A 22023-nucleotide genomic window follows, 5' to 3' on the forward strand; every position below is an offset into this window, starting at 1 on the left:
TTTTGATGAATTATGAAAGCAATCATTGAAAAATTATTGGCGAATTTTTTTTTCTGAACAGTTGCATTTGCAACAAATTGTTGTGTGTTTTACTACTTTGATAGAAGCAGTAAAAATGTTCCACAAGTTTAATCCTAGAATAAGCTCAGCACTATGCTGATATCTGCTTCATTACTAAAACAATTCAATAGGCATGAACTTAATGCCCATGTAAATTGCATAAAAACAAAGCATTTTATATAAAACACTCATAATTTGTGATAAGCAACTCATTGCATTAGGGAAAACACAAAAAGAACAGACAACGACATGAAGCAAGAATGGAATAAAAACAGATGTCACAGAGTGCATGATTTCTAAATTTTCCTGCTCATAATATGATACTATTTGGAAACTGAAGCAAACTATAAACACAGCCAATAAAGGGGGGGGGGGGGGGAATAACATGTTTTTTTTATCCACCCTGTAAAGTTTAAAAAGCAATATTAAAATATAAAAATTAAATTACAATATTTATATAAAATATTTGCTACTAAAAGAAATTTGCTATAGCAAACTATCAGTTAAAACAAGCTATTCCCATGGTTCCTACAAAGTGTGCTGCAATGAGCAGCAACTGTAGTGCTCAAACACTTCAAGAATATCAAAATTAATGCCTTAAAATAGATGGCTCTCCATGACTTTCTTCAATGGAATGAGGATAGCATAGTCAACCACAATGCAACCAAAACACTCCTGTCTTCGTACACATAAGAAATCCTTTAATGTCTTCTTTCTCACAAAAATGATCTTATTCACCTGCCCTTTATCTTTGATGATACGCTGATCCTCAAACAAGATATGAAAATCAAAGACAGACAAATGAAGTAACTGAATATTGCTTCTGACCTGGTAAATTTCATTGCATTTGCAATTTATCCATTTGGTAATGATACTTCCAGCAATTTGAGTACAATATGTTGTAGGGTAGAAATAATTCAGGAATAGGGTCCATACCCATAAGGCCAAATTCATCATACTTTAATGATCTACATAGTCAACTTCAATGAGCATTTGTATGAAGCTGTTTACAACAGGGATCTGCTTTGGTGTGATGTAATGAAGTCCACATAGCCAACATATTTGTTGAGTGTTTTTGGTACTTTGTGGAGTCTTACAATAAAATAATGAGACAAATTATGGGAGTAAATGATACTGGCAGCAAAAATGCTGCCAGTATCCTGTCCCTTACATTGTTTTTTGCTGCAGCAAAACACAATGTAAGTGACAGGGTAAACAACTAGCAGATTAAATGATGGATGGACAAATTAAGCATGAAATGGAAACCAAAGGAAGGTTGCCAGACAACAAGAAGGAATGATCTATAAGAATTGGGTAATTTTTTTTTTAAATTCATGCTTTCTCTCTCTAGATGGACTTGCATTTTCTTGTGGAATGCTACTACTAATAAATAAATAAATAAATATATATATATATATATATACACACACACAAATCATAGCAATAAATACGTATACAGTACCCGAGTTTTTTCACTGATGCTAAGGCACAATGTGAACAATCCTTCTCTTCATGGAAAAAACATCTAAAGAAAAAAAAAAGAAAAAAATATCTACATTTTTTATGATAGCTACCAACATTTCATTTTTTTTTTTTTTTATTAAAAGGTGATTTTTCTTAAAATCTAAAATTATAACTAACTTTCTGAATTGATTATAGGTTCACTAAACTTTAAATGATTTATTTTTCTAGGAGAACTTTAAAAAAATTATTCCTTAGTACAATAAATTATAAGTTATCTACATTTTATTACTCCTTCCAGTTATCTATATCTCTGGCTATCCAATGGTCGATCATCAGAGGTATGCTAACTGCTACTCTCTTTTATTCATTTTGCAGTTGGTTGAATTCTACTTCATTTCCTAAATATAAGAGAAATTAACACATCTGGAGAAAGACTAAACTTAAATTCAAACATAATTACCATTCACAATCTTGTACACTCTTGCATTACAACAATGCCAAGTGGGAGGACTTATGTAACTATTACTCCTTTCCATGGTCACACTACTGTTTTCATTCTTCTCATCCAAATACTTGTGATTTCATTACAGAATGAATGAAGGTTTTCATTCCTCATTCTGTTCAAAATTCCCACCATATATCTAAAACCATGGTTTTCCAAGAAAAGGAAGTCTATCATAAATGATCTGAGATCAAAACTCACAGCTTTCCACTTGTAAAACTATTGTTGGATCCTACTTCGTCTTAATCTGTACCTTGGATCCGACATGTTATTTACTACGATGTTCTTAACCTAAAAATAGTTGCTAGTTGGTTTCTAATTCAAATATAGAGAAAATTTATATTTAAAGACTGCGCCACTCTATATCTGAATTAGTTCAAGAATTGAAGAAAAATCAACCCTCAACTATTTCTCCTTAATATATATACTGGCCGAGTATATTTGACTTACTTAATTTACCCGCTTTGGTTCGAATATTTTATGAATGGTGCAGTAAAAGAGATTCAAGCAAAATACAACTTTTGATTAACAAAAACAAACATTTAATATAAGCTATATAACACATACATAAATATTACTTCTAATTTCCTTATACTAGAAACAAGTCAAACATTAAGTGAAGATAATCACAATAGCACAATCTTCCAAGTCTTCACATGTACTTTCTCAGCTTCTGGGTTACAAAGTTTCTACACTTAATTAAATAAACAGAACATCCAATCTAGTCAGTTTTCACACAATTCTCAGTCATGCTATAAGTTCAAAATATCACAAGCACTAATAGCTGAAAATATCTTTCAAACAATTCTTATCTCCAACTCTCAATCACGAAGAGTTTCCACAGTTAAAGTTAGGTTAATCTGGTCACATGTTAAGCATAGCGTAATTAACACACAATTCTTCAAGCAATGAAATAAAACACTATGATAGACCTTACCGGAAACAGTTCCTAGTACATCAATTATGTTGTGAGCAAACTTTTGGAATTTATTTTTCTTACTTAAAAAAAAAACACATCTACAAGATTTATCCACAGTTATACTTAAAGCACTATCAATCGCACTTCAGAATTCTAGACATCACTTACAGGGTACTTCAACTATCCTCGTTACCACTCATAAACTAATTAAAACACTGTGAGGTTCTTTTTAAGGCAAATCGGAAATAAGCCGCAATTCTAGACCAACTGGGTTTATTCAGAATTCTTCCTTGAACGTCCAGCTTTTTATATTATCCGATTACAGCATCAATTTCCCTTTTATTATTACTGCTGGCTTCACTTTCAGCTAACTATAAAATTCACTTCATCCTTGCTCATTTATAAAAATTATCCTCTTAACTCCTGCCCTTAACAACCTTTCATTTACTTCTACTTCTCTAGTTTATGCCCTTGCTTCCTTTCACTTCGAAGTTTCCGTCCCAACTCTCTCGTTACCTCTTATATTTTTTTATTATTCTTTTTCCAGCCCTCGCTCTGTTCCACGCGCGCTCGTTTATTTCATGCGTTTCCATGACAACAAATAAACGTAAACATTTTCGCTAATGTTACATAAGGTTATACCACTACATTCAGTTATTACATAACGTTAAACTTTCACAAACAAGAATAAATAGAATATTTGCATTTCAATAAATGCGTAGTTAAATTACAAATACAAGTTCTTATAATATTGACATAACAATAAATAAAACAGCTTAATAATATTTAATACAGAATCTTATTGCTATTAACACATATCTTTGATTAAACAATTAAATATTAGATATAATTAAGGTAATTACATGATATCAAATTATAATTTAAGTTATTTACATTAAATAATATTTACAAATGTAGCCTTTGTGATGGAAGATCATGTTGGATTCTGAAGCAAATAATTACTCTAATATCTACATAATCAGAATCCAACACTATCATTAAAAAGGTTAAATCTAATTCTGAAAACTTCCACTTGTAGAACCTGCAGTCGTGTTTTCTGGTCACATGTCAAAGCTGTCAGACGTAACTTTTGTTCATCTGCGCTAACCCTAACAGTAGCATTGTATCACCACCTTAAGACAGGGCTGACATCCAAGCTTCATTCTTCTCTTCCATCTCCTCCATAGATGACCATCTCTTTGTCTAGAACAACGCTTATTAAACTTTTTCCACTCGTGACCCTTTTCACCCGAGAAATTTTTACGCGACCCGGGAATATAGGTATATAAAATAGGTATGCAAATCAAACATTTACTGATAATAAATCATGAAGAAATTTATTTTAAAACAATTCTTTGGTATACATATAATTTTCCAATTTACATAAAAAATAACAAACAACAGCCTCAAATCTGAATTAATTTTTGGTCATTGCACGTTCAGAAACCTTTTACTGTTGCCAAATTTTTCGCGACCCCATTTGAGGTCATGACCCTCAGTTTGAGAAACTGGTCTAGAACACTGCATTGCATGCCTCCTGGTGGAATAAAGCCCTGATGGATTCCCACCTATTGTGCTCCTGAATTCTGTTCTTTATCATCTATATACACTATACTCAACTGACATCTATCTCACAGCCTGGGAAAAAAAAAAAAAAAAAGGTGATAAACATTTACCATCAAGCTATCAACCTAATGCTCTCACTTTGGTTTTGTCCAAAGTAATGGAGAAAATTATCAACTTCTGACACTTGGAGAATTATCAGTTAATTAGCAATCTGTATGGATTTGTCCAATCTAGATCCACAGAACTCCTTGCCCACATCACCCATCTCTGGATACAAGCCACAGGAAGGCTTGAAAGAAAAACATTTTAATTGGATTGCCAGTTTTCTCTCAAATCAATCTTTGCATGCAACAGTGGATGTTAATGCAGGAGAACTGTCATTTCACCCCCTTTGTTCCTAATTTACATAAACAACCTGCTTTCAGAGACTGCAAAAACTTATTCAGAGTTTAGCTAATTATAGCACTCTCCACTCATCCTATTCACACAACAAGCCTTGCAAGTGCACAGACCTATCAAACTTCACAATCAACTGGAATAAATGCCCTGAACACTGATCTCCATAGTATCCATGATCAGGGTACTACCTAATCACTTTCATTGCTTCCAAACCACAGTTTTGCTTATTTTGTTGCAACAAAAGACCTCAAATCCTCTCCACTTTTTGATAATGCTCAGCTCAACAGTCAAGACCAAATCTCTCTCTTCTTGGACTGACTCTTAATCCAAACCTTTCCTGGCATAATCATATCACTTGTATAGCACACTCAGCTTTCAAAAACATGGCATCCTTTTTTGCTCAAGATGGTACTTCTCTTCTGATCGGATACTTAGTCTGTATAAATTCCAAATCTGGCCGAACTTGGAATATTGCTGTCATGTTTGGAATGGTGCACCTATTCATGTATTTCATGTTACTGTCACCTTAGATGGAATATCTCCTGGTATAAGGTCAATAATAATAAATTAACTGCTTTTTAACAAATATGGTATGAAAATCTGGTAAAAAGCTCAGATGGTAAGAGAACCTGCTGAAAAAAAAAAAAAAAAAAAAAAAAAAAAAAAAAAAAAAAAACCAGCAGTATACAAGACAACGTTCAACTCAATTTTAACTTGCGGATTAGAAATAACTAATCTGACTAGAGACTACAAATATGACTGCTCTGATGAAAATTAGGAAAGTAAACAATATCACTGTTCACTCCTCTAATTTTCTTCAAATGGCAGAATTGTATTAAAAAGGAACTTGACATTATTAGTGAGGTACATATGTAAGCATATTTAATTTGAGGTTAAGTGATTAGTGTCAAAAAATTACTAATGAAATGATCAATATTTACTGGATTGATGTAGATGATAGTGCAATGGAAGCCTGAAATAAAGGATATAACAATACTAGAGACCTGATGAGTAAAGATGAATCCAGAAGAAAAGTGATAAGGAGCTAGTAATAATGTGAACTTAATTACATAGAAAATTATACTTTTTCAAGATCAACAAACTTAAACAGAGATCACTGTCATATTTCCATGATTTCTCAACTCTTTTTTTCAAAATAAAATTATCATCACAATATTGATCAGATCTGATTAATATTTGGCCTGAAAGTAGCTTGTTCTTCCCAAAGTTTCTCATGTATGTTTAAACAAATTTTATCTGAAATAATCAGTAAGCAAAATCCTCTTCAATTCTCAGACATTCAATTTTATTTCCCCTTTTATATATGGGCATCACAGAGTTTACTCCAGTCATCCAGAATATGTCTGCATGACCATGCCTTCTGAATTATGCAGGACAACCAATGTAGAACTTTTATATGTCCAAATGTGATCTACTCCAGCTCCCTATCCATATTTCAGGTATTCAACAACTTTTTCTACTTCAAGTATCAATATGCACTACTGAATGTTCCTCTTGAACATTTTCTACTATTGTCAGTACTTGTTTAATAATCCTTCAAAGTAAAACTGAAAATATCACTGATATCTTCAGTACTTTCATGTGACCTTTATTGTTTCTGATTCCTTGTACAGTGCTCTCTGTCCATCTCTCTATCTCCTCCATAGCTAAGCTTTTTCACCAAAAACATCCAGAATTTGCTTCTGAAAGCACCTTCACAATATTTACCTTCTATTCAAAACCACCTTCACAATATATAGAAATTGTGGTAACAATTTCTATATTGTTACCACAGTCTTCCCATGACCTATGCTTTGCTACTTTATTTTCAACCTATTATTTTTAAAATACTCAACCAACAATCACATTTACAAATTTAGATACACAAAACACGCGTGTTGAAATGATTAATATACTTATTATTAATGAAATAACAAATGACGTTTCGACCCCTGTATTGAGGTCATCATCAGAAAAATACATGTGTATATGAAAACAAGCTACATGCTCTTGCGCTCTACAAAGGTAAATTGAATCTATGCTTGCTACTAATCATCATCATCAAATTCCTGCCATGTACCCTCAAGGGGTGTACAGGATATGACAGTACTACATGAAAAAATTACATCATTACTAACTTCCTATCTACAATTTTCCTCCAAATCAGTCTGTTACTTGTCAAGACTCCAACATTATCAGATCTTATATTTCTATCGTCTAAGGCACTTTGTACAGTATCAATCCACCTATATCTTGGTCTTCCTCTGGGTCGTTTTCCTGCCAACCTGGCAGAGAACACTTGTTTTGCTAATCTTTCCTCTCCCATTCTATTTAAGTGACCATACCATCTGAGATTAGCTCTGCTAACACATTCCGGGATGCTGACAATGTCAAGTTCTTTCCTAATATCCTCGTTTTTAATATGATATTGCCATTGATGCCATCTGTTCACGCCTCTAATCTTTCTCAGGACTCTCATATCTGCGGTCTCTAGTCTTTGGTCAAGTGTTTTACTTCTGACCCAGCTCTCAGATCCATAAGTTAAAATTGGTTTGAACACTGTCTTGTATACAGCTAATTTAGTGTTCCGACTAATTTCTTTCTTATTCCATATGAATTTATTCAATTGACTTCCCACGATACCAGCTTTGCTGATTCTGTTGTCTATTTCTATATTTAGTTTACCATCTTCAGTAAAAATTGTGCCTAAGTAGCTGAAATGTTTTACTTGTTCCACAGGTTCTCCATTCACAACACAGTTGACATTTTCAATGATTCTGCCTATTTTCATTGTCTTTGTCTTTTTATTGCTGACCTTCTTACCATATCTATTACAACAGCTATTCAATTTAGTCAGAGAATCTTGCAGACTTGTAGTGGATTTATTTAGAAGTATAACATCATCTGCATAAAGCAAAGAGCTGACAAAAACATCTCCAATTTTGATATCAGGTTTAATACCACATTCCTTCATAATGTGATCCATATAGATAATGTATATCCTTGTCTCACACCAGATTTAACATTAAACCATCTTCCTGTACTTCCTTCAATTCTAACTGCTGACTCACAACTCAAATAAAGACTAAGTATTGCTTGATATAATGCCCCACTGACACCATATAACTGCAGCGTATTGAATAGCTTCTCTCTTGGCACCTTGTCATATGCCTTTTCCAAATCGACAAAACTTAAATACAGATCTTTGTTATATTCCCATGCTTTCTCGACTATTTGTCGTAAAGTGAAGATCTGATCCTGACAGCCTCTATTTGGCCTGAATCCAGCTTGTTCTTCACCAAGCTTTTCTTCCACAATTCTTCTCAACAGTTTCTCAAGTATACTTGCATAGATCTTGCCAGGAACACTCAGTAGGGAAATACCTCTGTAATTCTCACATTCAGTTTTATTTCCCTTTTTATATATATAGGTACTATGAGAGCTCTACTCCAATCATCGGGAATTCGTCCCTCTGCCCAGGCTTTCTGAACTATGCAAGTGCAGCCACTGTAAGACTCTTATACCACCATACTTGAGCATTTCTGGTCGAATATCATCTACTCCTGCTGCCTTTCCACATTTTAAGCCTTTGATGGCTTTTTCTACTTCAAGTATGGATATGTATTCCTGACTGCATGCCTGGTCAGTGTTTTTTTATCACTGTGCTGTCATCACTGCTTGTTTCATTTAGCAGTTTTTCAAAGTAATTACTCCATACTTCAAGGATATCTTTTTCTCCTGTTTTCATTTCACCTTTATCATCTCTAATTCCTTTTACAGCACTCTTTCCTCCATTCCTTAGCTTCTTCAACAACCTCCAGAATATTTTGCCACCTTCTTGATATTTATTTTCTATATTTTTGCCAAAGTCCTCCCATGACTTTTGTTTAGCTAGTTTTACACACTGTTTAGCTTTCTTACATTTGTCTCTGTATTCATCATCATCATCATCATCAAATTCCTGCCATGTACCCTCAAGGGGTGTACAGGATATGACAGTACTACATGAAAAAACTACATCATTACTAACTTCCTATCTACAATTTTCCTCCAAATCAGTCTGTTACTTGTCAAGACTCCAACATTATCAGATCTTATATTTCTATCGTCTAAGGCACTTTGTACCGTATCAATCCACCTATATCTTGGTCTTCCTCTGGGTCGTTTTCCTGCTAACCTGGCAGAGAACACTTGTTTTGCTAATCTTTCCTCTCCCATTCTATTTAAGTGACCATACCATCTGAGATTAGCTCTGCTAACGCATTCCTGGATGCTCACAATGTCAAGTTCTTTCCTAATATCCTCATTTTTAATATGATATTGCCATTGATGCCATCTGTTCACGCCTCTAATCTTTCTCAGGACTCTCATATCTGCGGTTTCTAGTCTTTGGTCAAGTGTTTTACTTCTGACCCAGCTCTCAGATCCATAAGTTAAAATTGGTTTGAACAGAGTCTTGTATACAGCTAATTTAGTGTTCCGACTAATTTCTTTCTTATTCCATATGAATTTATTCAATTGACTTCCCACGATACCAGCTTTGCTGATTCTGTTGTCTATTTCTATATTTAGTTTACCATCTTCAGTAAAAATTGTGCCTAAGTAGCTGAAATGTTTTACTTGTTCCACAGGTTCTCCATTCACAACACAGTTGACATTTTCAATGATTCTGCCTATTTTCATTGTCTTTGTCTTTTTATTGCTGACCTTCATACCATATCTATTACAACAGCTATTCAATTTAGTCAGAGAATCTTGCAGACTTGTAGCGGATTTATTTAGAAGTATAACATCATCCGCATAAAGCAAAGAGCTGACATTAACATCTCCAATTTTGATATCAGGTTTAATACCACATTCCTTCATAATGTGATCCATATAGATAATGAATAACAGAGGGGATAATGTACATCCTTGTCTCACACCAGATTTAACATTAAACCATCTTCCTGTACTTCCTTCAATTCTAACTGCTGACTCACAACTCAAATAAAGACTAAGTATTGCTTCATATAATGCCCCATTGACACCATATAACTGCAGCGTATTGAATAGCTTCTCTCTTGGCACCGTGTCATATGCCTTTTCCAAATCGACAAAACTTAAATACAGATCTTTGTTATATTCCCATGCTTTCTCGACTATTTGTCGTAAAGTGAAGATCTGATCCTGACAGCCTCTATTTGGCCTGAATCCAGCTTGTTCTTCACCAAGCTTTTCTTCCACAATTCTTTTCAACCGTTTCTCAAGTATACTTGCATAGATCTTGCCAGGAACACTCAGTAGGGAAATACCTCTGTAATTCTCACATTCAGTTTTATTTCCCTTTTTATATATGGGTACTATGAGAGCTCTACTCCAATCATCAGGAATTCGTCCTTCTGTCCAGGCTTTCTGAACTATGCAGTGCAGCCACTGTAAGACTCTTATACCACCATACGTCAGCATTTCTGGTCGAATATCATCTACTCCTGCTGCCTTTCCACATTTCAAGCCTTTGATGGCTTTTTCTACTTCAAGTATGGATATGTATTCCTGACTGCATGCCTGGTCAGTGTTTTTTTTATCACTGTGCTGTCATCACTGCTTGTTTCATTTAGCAGTTTTTCAAAGTAATTACTCCATACTTCAAGGATATCTTTTTCTCCTGTTTTCATTTCACCTTTATCATCTCTAATTCCTTTTACAGCACTCTTTCCTCCATTCCTAAGCTTCTTCAACAACCTCCAGAATATTTTGCCACCTTCTTGATATTTATTTTCTATATTCTTGCCAAAGTCCTCCCATGACTTTTGTTTAGCTAGTTTTACACAGTGTTTAGCATTCTTGCATTTGTCTCTATATTCTCTAAGAGCACAAGCTGACTTATTTGACAGGAACTTTTGATATGCTTTCTTCTTTTCCTTCACTGCCTCTTTAACTTCCTGTGTCCACCAGGGAGTTCTGATTTTTTTATCCTTGCACACAACCTCACCACATGCCTCTCTGGCAGAATCAATCAATGTTTCCTTCAGAGTTTGCCACTGAATCTCCAAGGTTTGATTCCTGTTCTCAAACTCTTTCATTTTCTTTTCAATAATATTTCTGTATTTTAGTCTACAGTTCACATCTGAGAGCTGCTCAACTTTTATTCGCTTTAAAACTTTCTTACATGTTATTCTTTTCAATATGAAATTCAATTTTATCCTGCTCAAGACTAAATAGTGATCACTTCCAATTTCAAATCCTCTGTACACTCTGGTGTCCTGCACCAGGGAGAAAACATCACTATCAACAATAACATAGTCAATGAGACTTTTCTTATTCCTAGCCTCTTCTCTCCATGTGAATTTGTGCACATTTTTATGTTGGAACATGGTGTTAGTAATAACCAGTCCATGTCCTGAGCAGAAATCCAACAGATATTTGCCATTATTATTAGCTCTGCTCTTTTCTCCAAATTTTCCCAAAATATTTTTGTATGTCTCACAATCATTTCCTACTCTGCTATTTAGATCCCCAACAAGGACCAACTTTTACTTTTTCATTGTGTCAGTTGCTTTTTCTAAAGCCTCAAAAAATTCCTCCACTTCTACCTTAGTAGAACCTTCTGTGGGACCATAGGCACAAATAAGTCTCATTGTCCAGTTCCCCATTCTCATATTTGCCCACATTACTCTACTTGAGATTGACTGCCATTCAAGAAGATTAGCCTCGTATTTTGTGTTGGATACTATGGCTACTCCTTCTTTTCCTCGATTGTCATTGCCTGAATATAACATTTTGTATTTATTGCTCAGAAAGATCTCACCAGTTTTGGTCTTTTTTGTTTCAGTCACCCCTATTATGTCGATCTGGTACTTATCTAATTCCTCAGCTAGCTCCATTTCTTTGCCATTCAGGCTTCTTACGTTGATAGTACCGATCTTTAACTGTGGTGATGTTGAGTAGGGGTTTGTTTTCAGATTTGTTCCAGTAGCTGACTTTTCGCTGTTCGCCCTGGTTCCCTGGCGAAAACAACGGGGGCCTTGTTTAACCGGGCGACGCCCCAGCCGGCATGAAATTTTGTCATGTTGTACCATCATTTTTTATTTTGGTTTAACCAATAAGAATACAATTTGGTCGGCTAAATCCCAAATTGCCAGCCCATCCTCGTTCGTTCAGTATCAAAGTAGATACCCAACAGGGTGCACCACGAGAAGGTGAGGATTGGACATTAGGTCAGAAGCCCTGGTCGGTTCTCTGCATTCCTTTAAAGGCTATGTGGAGGTCTCCTCTCAGTTATACAGCTTTGACCCTTAAGCACCCTTTGCTACTAATTGATCTTTTAATTAGAGTGACCTCTAGCAGTTAAAAAAAAAGAAAAAGAAAAAACTGCTAAAGTTCTCCCGTACTAAGCTTTTCTTCAGGACTTGCACAGTTCAGGTTGCTATTGAATGTTAAAAAAAACTTCAAGTCTTCTTTCATTGAGATTTTTCTTTGGCTTGTTCTGGTTGCAAATGGGTCCTCCACATTCTCAGAATCGTTAGACCGTAATTTTTGTTCAGGTTAGGATTGTGTTTGAGCATTTCACTTGCTTCTTTAAATTTCCTCAGGAACCAGGTTTTGGTGTAGTAGGGGCTTGGTACCTTTCCCAATCAATTCTGTGGTATGTGGTCTGAAAGGCAGGTTTTTCCAAAATGGAGGTATTTAATGTGTTGTTTGTGTTCTTCCTTCCTAATTGGAATGGTTTGCCCTGTTTCCCCTATGTACGGTAAGTTACATGTGCATTGTATTTTGTAAACCCCTAGGTGTGGAAGAGGATTTTTGCAAGAACTGAGTAGGTGTCTTCATTTTTTCTGAGGTTTACAGGTGATTTTGATGTTGTATTTGTGTAGTGTTCTGTCTATTTTTTTCCGAAATGCCTCTAACATAAGAAATGGCAATGGAATTCTTGAAATCTTTTTTGTTTTTAGTGGTGTCTCTGTGGGGAATCTTGTGAATAGTTTTTTTACCGTATCCATTTTTTTTTTTATAAATGTATGGTTGATGTTCTCGAATTCCTGGTGAGCTTGCTCATTTGAACAAAATAATTTGAGCTCTGTGTTTAAGGGTGCTTATGACAAACCTAGTTTTTGTGTTGGGGGTTGAAAGAATTTTTGTGTATGTACTGGCCTGTGTGTAAGTTTGTGGTAGACTGAGAAGGAGAGACAGCCTGAGGGAAGACGTGTGACAAGTGTGTCTAGGAGAGGAAGAGAGTTGTTTTTTTTTCTATTTCAAGTGAATTGGAATAGTTTGTGTTGTTTGTTCAGATGGCTAAGGAATGCATTTAGTGCTTCGTGGCCATGCGGCCAAATGGCGAAAATATCAATGTATCTGAGCCAAATTTTGGGCTTTAGGCATGCTGACTCTAGAGCTCACTGCTCAAAGTCTTCCACATAAAAGTTAGCTATTGGGGGATGGGAGTGTTGAACCCATGGCTGTACGAAATATCTGGAGCGGAGACATGGGCAAAGAGGGCCATGATGTCATCTGGAAATATGTTCTGTAGGAGCATAATAGTATCACTGATCAGGACATTGGTGAAAAGGGCAGTTATGTCAAAGCTGACTAATAAATCTTGGTGGTTGAGTGTAATGTTTTTAATTTTGCTTATGAAATGTTTTTTTTTTTTTTTTTTTTTTTTTTTTTTTTTTTTTTTTAATGTAGGATGAGGGTTGACCTACCAATTCCTTGAGTGTGGCCGCTATTTTTTTGGCTAAGTGGTAATTCGGGCTGGCAATTCCTTCAACAATCTGAAGTAGTGGCGTGTTTGTTTTGTGTATTTTTTGCAGGCCGTAAATTCTGGGTGGGCAGACATAATGAGGTATTAGTTTTCTGGTAGTTTCTTCTGGTCATGTGTTAACGGATTTAATTAATTCAGTTGTTTTCTTTTTGATATGTTTCGTGGGGTTGTAGTTTACCATTTGGCAAGTGTTGTAGTCCAATACCAAATGGTTTATTTTTTCTATATAGGTTGTCCAATCTAAAACAACAGTAGCATTCCCTTTATCTGCTTTTGTGATTATAATGTTCTTGTTATTTTTTTTTTTTTTTTTTTTTTTTTTTTTTTTTTTTTTTTTTTAGGGATTTGACGGCCAGTTTTTTTGTTTGAGTTTAGTATGCAAGATGTTTCCATATGCATTTTTTCGGCAAGATTGGTGGGGAAGGATCTTAGACCACTCTCGATATGATAAATGATATCCAGTTTGTTTACTGACCTAGGCGCAATGGTGTAGTTTAGGCCTTTTTCCGGTAGTGAGAGTTCACCTTGGGTGAGGTTGTAGTTTGATTTGTTAATAACCAGGCCATAGTCTGATGGTGGTTGGTTACTCCTAACTTCGTTAGTGGGTGATTGGCTGCTCATTTGGTTATGGTGTCCTGATTATCTTGTGCTTTCTTGCTGTTTTAGTGCTTGGAACTTCTTTATTAATTTTTCCTTGTTTTTGAGTAATAGGTGCTTGGCAGTGTCATCTGTGCTGTGATCTTTTCTAAAATATCCCAAATTTCAGGATTAGCATAGCTCTAATTTTAGTTGTAAGACTTTGGCTTGGGCAGATGCTAAGTTTTTTCGTGCCTTGTGGATTTGTTCCCTTAACAATGCTTTTTCCAACCAGGCATAAATACGGAGCGCATTAGCTGATGTAAACTTCTATTTTAGTTTAATGCAGTTGGGTATTAAGTTGCTGTCTCTATATCGTTTCAGAAAGAAACTTCCTTATTAATTTTTCCTTGTTTATGAGTAATAGGTACTTAGCTGTGTCATTTGTGATCTTGTCTAAAATATTAAGTTGCTTCCTCTACACCATTTCAGAAAGGCTAGTCAATTGATTAACAAGGAAATACATATGTTTAGCTTGCTGTAGAGCTTGCACTGCTTGTGGGTCAAATCTCCATGGATTATGATGACTCTTTTAAGGTTACACGGTAATCGCATTCATATTTGACCGACAAGCAGTGCAGCCTCTATGGTAAGCTAAAGATACGCGTTTCTTTGTTAATTAATCGACTAGCCTTTCTGAAACTATGTAGATACAGCAATTTAGTACCCAACTGCATTAAACTAAAAAAGAAGTTTACATCAGCTAAAACACTCTGTATTTATGCCCGGTTGGAAAAAGCGTTGTTAAGGGAGCAAATCCACAAGGCACGAAAAAACTTAGCATCTGCCCAAGTCAAAGTCTTACAACTAAAATTAGAGCTATCCAGCTATGTTAATCCTGAAATTTGGGATATTTTAGACAAGATCACAGATGACACTGCCAAGCACCTATTACTCAAAAACAAGGAAAATTAATAAAGAAGTTCCAAGCACTAAAACAGCAAGAAAGCACAAGACAATCAGGACACCATAACCAAAGGAGCAGCCAATCACCCACTAACGAAGTTAGGAGCAACCAACCATCATTGGACCACAGCCTGGTTATTAACTTAGCATCTGCCCAAGTCAAAGTCTTACAACTAAAATTAGAGCTATCCAGCTATGTTAATCCTGAAATTTGGGATATTTTAGACAAGATCACAGATGACACTGCCAAGCACCTATTACTCAAAAACAAGGAAAATTAATAAAGAAGTTCCAAGCACTAAAACAGCAAGAAAGCACAAGACAATCAGGACACCATAACCAAAGGAGCAGCCAATCACCCACTAACGAAGTTAGGAGCAACCAACCATCATTGGACCACAGCCTGGTTATTAACAAATCAAACTACAACCTCACCCAAGGTGAACTCTCGCTACTGGAAAACTATGCTATTGCGCCAAGATCGGTAAACAAATTGGATATCATTTATCATAACGAGAGAGGTCTAAGATCCTCCCCACCAATCTGGCTGAAATATGAATGGAAACATCTTACATACTAAATTCAAACAAAAAACTAAGCAGCAACCTAAACAAAATGAAAAACTGGCCGTCAAATCCCTAAAAAATAACAAGGACATTATAATCACAAAAGCAGATAAAGGGAATGCTACTGTTCTTCTAGATCGGACGACCTTCGTAGAAAAAATTAACCATTTGGTATCGGACCACAACACTTACCAAATAGTAAACTACAATCTCACAAAATGCATCAAAAAGAAAACTGAATTAATTAAATCCGTTAACACATGGCCAGAAGAAACTATCAAAAAACTAATACCTCAATATGCCCCTGCACCTAGAATTTACGGCCTGCAAAAAATACGCATAACAAGCATGCCACTACGTCCAATTGTTGAACGAACTGACAGCCCGAATTATCACTTAGCCAAAAAATTAGCAGTCACACTCAAGGAATTGGTAGGTCATTCCCCTTCCTACATCAAAAATACACAACATTTCATAAGCAAAATTAAAATCATTACACTCATCAACCAAGATTTATTAGTCAGCTTTGACATAACTGCTCTTTTCACCATAGTTCTGATCAATGATACTATTATGTATCATTGATCAGGACATTGATCTCTTTGCCCACGTACTCAGCTCCGGATATTTCGTGTGTGGACAAACAATTCTTACCTTTGAAGAAGAAGAAGAAGAAGGGGAAAAAAAAAAAAAAAAAAAAAAAAAAAAAAAAAAAAAACTTACAGCCATGGGGCTCACCACTTCTCCCCCCCCCCCCCAATAGCTACCTTTTATATGGAAGACTTTGAGCAATGAGCTCTAGAGTCAGCGTGACTAAAGCCCAAAATTTGGCTCAGATACATTGATATTTTCGTCGTTTGGCCCCATAGCTGCGATGCATACATTCCTTAGCCACCTGAACAAACAACACAAACTTATCCAATTCACCACTGAAATAGAAAAAAAAAATAACTCTCTTCCTTTCCTAGACACACTTGTTACAGGTCTTCCCCCAGGCTGTCTCTCCTTTTCAGTCTACTGCAAACCTACACACACACACAGGCCAATTCATACACAAAAACTAGGTGTCATAAGCGCACCCTTAAATACAGAGCTCAAACTATTGGTTCAAATGAGCAAGCTCTAAACTAGGAATACAAGATCATCAACCATACATTTATGAAAAATGGATACGGTAAAAAAAAATTATTCACAAGATTCCCCACCCAAGAGATACCACTAAAAACAAAAAAGATTTCAAGAATGCCATTGCCATTCCTTATGTTAGAGCCATTTCGGAAAAAAATAGATCAACTCAGGTCTCCCAAATTTTCTCTTCCACTCCAGACATACCACAGAATTGATTGGAAAGGTACAAAGTCGCTACACTGCTCTAAAACTTAGTTCGAGAGGAAATTTAAAGAAGCATGTGAAATGCTCAAACACAATACTAAATTGAACAAAAATTATGGCCTAACCATTCCAAGAGTGTGGAGGATCCATTTGCAACCATTATAGCAACCAGAAAAAAGCCAAAGAAAAATCTCAATACAGACTAAGTTTTTTTGTTTTTTTTTTAACATTCAGTAGCAACCTGAACTTCGGTTCGCTGTTCCTAATCGATGCTCAAGATCCGTGAGTTCACTTTTTCGTGAGTGACATCTCGATTCTCTATGTTTTTAATGATCTAGAACAAAAGAAATGATGAGCTTCCGTGGCAGGAGCTATTGACAAATATTCGTATTTTGAAAAGACCTGGATTTGAATCCTGATTTCGAGTCAAGAAGAAAAATAAAATAATACATACATACATACATGTATGTAGAAAGTATTTTACCTTGGGTATAATAAATGTTAAAGATACCAAGCTATTTTAAACCTGGTTTTACTCCATTTCCCAAGTAAGCAAACAGACAAACAAGTCAAGTTTGCACCTGCACATAATGCAAGTCTAGCTGACCCTGCAGGTAGTGCAAGACCAAGGTAACTCATGGTAAAAGTAGAATAAGCTCTGATCACTAATGTTAATATTTACCTATAATGCAAAGGTTAATGCATGGTAAATCTACTTTTACCATGAGTTACCTTGGTCTTGCACTACCTGCAGGGTCAGCTAGACTTGCATTATGAGCAGGCGCAAACTTGACTTATTTGTCTGTTTGCTTACTTGGGAAATGGAGTAAAACCAGGTTTAAAATAGCTTGGTATCTTTAACATACGTTATACCCAAGGTAAAATACTTTCTCTCTCTCTCTCTCTCTCTCTCTATATATATATATATATATATATATATATATATTTGAAAAAAATATAGATTTAATGACTATAAGACCGAGATAACATATAAAGATAATGATAAATACTACTAGTTTCGGCATACAGCAGCTTTCTTCAGGTATTTATAAAGGAAAGGAATACTAATAAACATTGAATTACTTAAACTGGAAATTACAGGTACAAATTGCCTCACATAATCGATACATAAAAACTTTGTATTTTTTCAAGTTGTTCCAACTGGCGTGCCATTGTTTGTTGCAATTGTGCGTGCAGGTTCACGTGAACGCCAATATTGAATAACTGCAGCATGGCTATCTGGGATGTTATAACTTAAATTGTTGTTTAAGTTGACCGGGTTCAGTAGGATTTCCCTTGATTCTACGATTTTCCTTTCAAACTCATCATCACAGCGAAAAATATTTTCTGATCTATTCCAGCAGACAGAGTGGCTTCGTTGGTCATCATCAGGATTATTTGAAAAAAGAACATGACTGGATAACGCAGTTGCATGAGATCTTTTGTAAGCGATGTCTCTCTTATGCTCTTCTATTCGTTGTTCAATAGATTTGTTAGTTTGACCAAAGTATGGGATATTGCAATCGCACCACAATTTATATACTCCAGGGTACTTAAGGTTGTGATGAGTAGGTTTTGGATGGCTAATTAGAGAACGGATTTTTGGAAGTGTGGTGAAGAAGGTCCTGATATTATATTTTTTAAGGACTTTAGCTATTTTCTTAGAGACTGAGCTAATGTATGTAATGGACATGCTACCTTTAAAATTAATAGTCTCTGTTGTGCACTGCCTAGGAGGATTCAGAAAAAAATTTCTTAATTGTTTTTTCAGAGTATCCATTTTGTTTAAAAATAAGAGTGAGGTGATTCATTTCTTTTTGTAGTTCATCTTGTTCATTTAAGAGAGAACGTGCTCTGTGTCCTAAGGTAGATATAATTCCAAGTTTTTGTGGTGGAAAATGATGAGAAAGATTATGCAGATATCTATTGGTATGCGTAGGTTTTCTGTACATAGAGATTTTTAATCTTTCAGAGCATCGTGTAAGCATAACATCCAAGAAAGGTAAGGAGTTATTATTTTCTAGATCAGCAGTAAATTTTATATTAGGATGTTGGATGTTTAGATGACGAAGAAAATCTGTGAGATGTGTGCCCGTGATTCCAAATAATGAATATATCATCAACATATCTTTTCCAAACTTTTGGTTTAAATGAGAAGGAAGATATGGCTTTCTTTTCAAAATCTTCAAGGAAGATGTTAAATAACACTGGGGACAAAGGGTTGCCCATTGCCAGGCCTTGTTTTTGTTGGTAAATGGAGTCCTGATATCTGAAGTAACCAGAATGAATGCAATGCTTTAATAAAGTGAACATTTTTTTGGATAATTTGTCCTGTAGTAATGTAAGTACCTCGTCCGTAGGAACGTTAGTAAATAAAGATATAATGTCAATATCTTTAATATGAGAAACAAAATCTGTGGTGTTTTTGATGAAAGATGAAGATTTATTGGAGAAACACTTTAGGTACTTTGCTAAATATTTTGAAAGTTTATATGTAGGTGAATCAATTCCTTCCACTATTGGGTGAAGAGGGATGTTTTCTTTATGAATTTTTGGAACTCCATAGATGCGTGGGATAAGAGGATGTAGAGAGCGTAATGAGAGGCGAATATTATGAGGAAGTTCACTCGCAGGCTTTAACAAGTTGTTTGTACGGTTTTGTAATTCTCTTGTAGGATCTTCCTGAAGAATTGAATATATTGAACTATCTTCAAGTAATTGAAGCATTTTGTTGTGGTAATCTTCAGAGTTGAGGATGACCGTAGAGTTGCCTTTATCTGCAGGTAAAATAATAATTTTACTGTTCTGCTTTAGATTTTTTAGGGCTTTTCTTTCAGCCACTGAAATATTATCTGTTGGAGGTTTGGCATTATTTATAATGAAAATCGATTCAATACGAAGAAGTTTCGCCAAATGATTAGGAATGAGTGAACTTGCTTTTTCTATTTTTGTAAGAAGAGATTCTTTAAGGATAAATTTTGGTGAGGGAATAAAATTGAGACCTTTGCTAAGAATATCCATTTCTGCATCTGTTAACATATGAGAAGATTTGTTCACTACAACCTTTTCAGTATTAATACGGGCATCACTATGACCAGATCTGTTTTGTGTCCTTATTAGATTATTAAATTTCTTGATAAGAGTATATTTATTCTTGTTTTGTATTCATGTGGCTTGTGCTTCACTGTTAATGATAAAATCATGTAAGTTAACATTATCCATAATTTCTTCAAGTTTTTGAGTTAAAGATCTTTTAGTGCTGAACAAAAAAGCTAAACAACGTTTTGTGTCTGTAATTCTTTCGCTGAGCAGATCCATATTAGCTTTACAATAGATTCTTTTAGCGCGTTCCGTTGTTATCTTGTCTTTAAAAGAGATGAAATTGGGAAAAACTGTATGGAACTTACAACGTTTGAGGAAAACTAACCTGTTTATTTTCAATCCTATTTTCTTCAATGTTATTTTAAAATTCCTTTGTATGTTCATTAGACATGCCTCGTCATTTAGGCTATAGATGTGATGATCAGCTTTTACTCGGTTGTTATACATTTGAAAAAAATATAGATTTAATGACTATAAGACCGAGATAACATATAAAGATTTTAATGATAAATACTACTAGTTTCGGCATATAGCAGCCTTCTTCAGGTATTTATAAAGGAAAGGAATACTAATAAACATTGAATTATTTAAACAAACTGGAAATTACAGGTACAAATTGCCTCACATAATCGATACATAAAAATGTATTTTTTCAAGTTGTTCCAACTGGCGTGCCATTGTTTGTTGCAATTGTGCGTGCAGGTTCACGTGAACGCCAATATTGAATAACTGCAGCATGGCTATCTGGGATGTTATAACTTAAATTGTTGTTTAAGTGGACCGGGTTCAGTAGGATTTCCCTTGATTCTACGATTTTCCTTTCAAACTCATCATCACAGCGAAAGATATTTTCTGATCTATTCCAACAGACAGAGTGGCTTCGTTGGTCATCATTAGGATTATTTGAAAAAAGAACATGACTGGATAACGCGGTTGCATGAGATCTTTTGTAAGCGATGTCTCTCTTATGCTCTTCTATTCGTTGTTCAATAGATTTGTTAGTTTGACCAAAGTATGGGATATTGCAATCTATTATATTACAAAAATATTACAAAACCGTACAAACAACTTGTTAAAGACTGCGAATGAACTTCCTCATAATATTCGCCTCTCATTACGCTCTCTACATCCTCTTATCCCATGCATCTATGGAGTTCCAAAAATTCAAAAAGGAAACATCTCTCTTCGCCCAATAGTGGAAGGAATTGATTCACCTACATATAAACTTTCGAACTATTTAGCAAAGTACCTCAAGTGTTTCTCCAATAAATCATCTTTCATCAAAAACACCACAGATTTTGTTTCTCATATTAAAGATATTGACATTATATCTTTATTTACTAACGTTCCTACAGACGAGGTACTTACATTACTACAGGACAAATTATCCAAAAAAATGTTCACTTTATTAAAGCATTGCATTCATTCTGGTTACTTCAGATATCAGGACTCCATTTACCAACAAAAACAAGGCCTGGAAATGGGCAACCCTTTGTCCCCAGTGCTAGCTAACATCTTCCTTGAAGATTTTGAAAAGAAAGCCATATCTTCCTTCTCATTTAAACCAAAAGTTTGGAAAAGATATGTTGATGATATATTCATTATTTGGAATCATGGGCACACATCTCTCACAGATTTTCTTCGTCATCTAAACATCCAACATCCTAATATAAAATTTACTGCTGATCTAGAAAATAATAACTCCTTACCTTTCTTGGATGTTATGCTTACACGATGCTCTGAAAGATTAAAAATCTCTATGTACAGAAAACCTACGCATACCAATAGATATCTGCATAATCTTTCTCATCATTTTCCACCACAAAAA

The 22023-nt window shown here is 35.0% G+C and overlaps 1 protein-coding gene across 1 annotated transcript in view; it reads right to left on the reverse strand.

Annotated features, from left to right (window-relative positions):
- The window catches only part of mael (germ-plasm component protein maelstrom), a 216816-nt gene that overhangs the window by 70949 nt on the left and 123844 nt on the right, over positions 1-22023 (reverse strand). The window contains exon 8 of the mRNA XM_090405551.1: positions 1523-1585. Within this exon, the coding sequence (XP_090261677.1) occupies positions 1523-1585 (63 nt within the window). The remainder of the gene's footprint in view (positions 1-1522; positions 1586-22023) is intronic.

Source organism: Typopeltis vanoorti, chromosome 15 (assembly GCF_054136105.1).
Source record: "Typopeltis vanoorti isolate ZY-2024b chromosome 15, IOZ_Tvanoo_1.0, whole genome shotgun sequence".
Classification (NCBI taxonomy): Eukaryota; Metazoa; Arthropoda; class Arachnida; order Uropygi; family Thelyphonidae; genus Typopeltis; species Typopeltis vanoorti.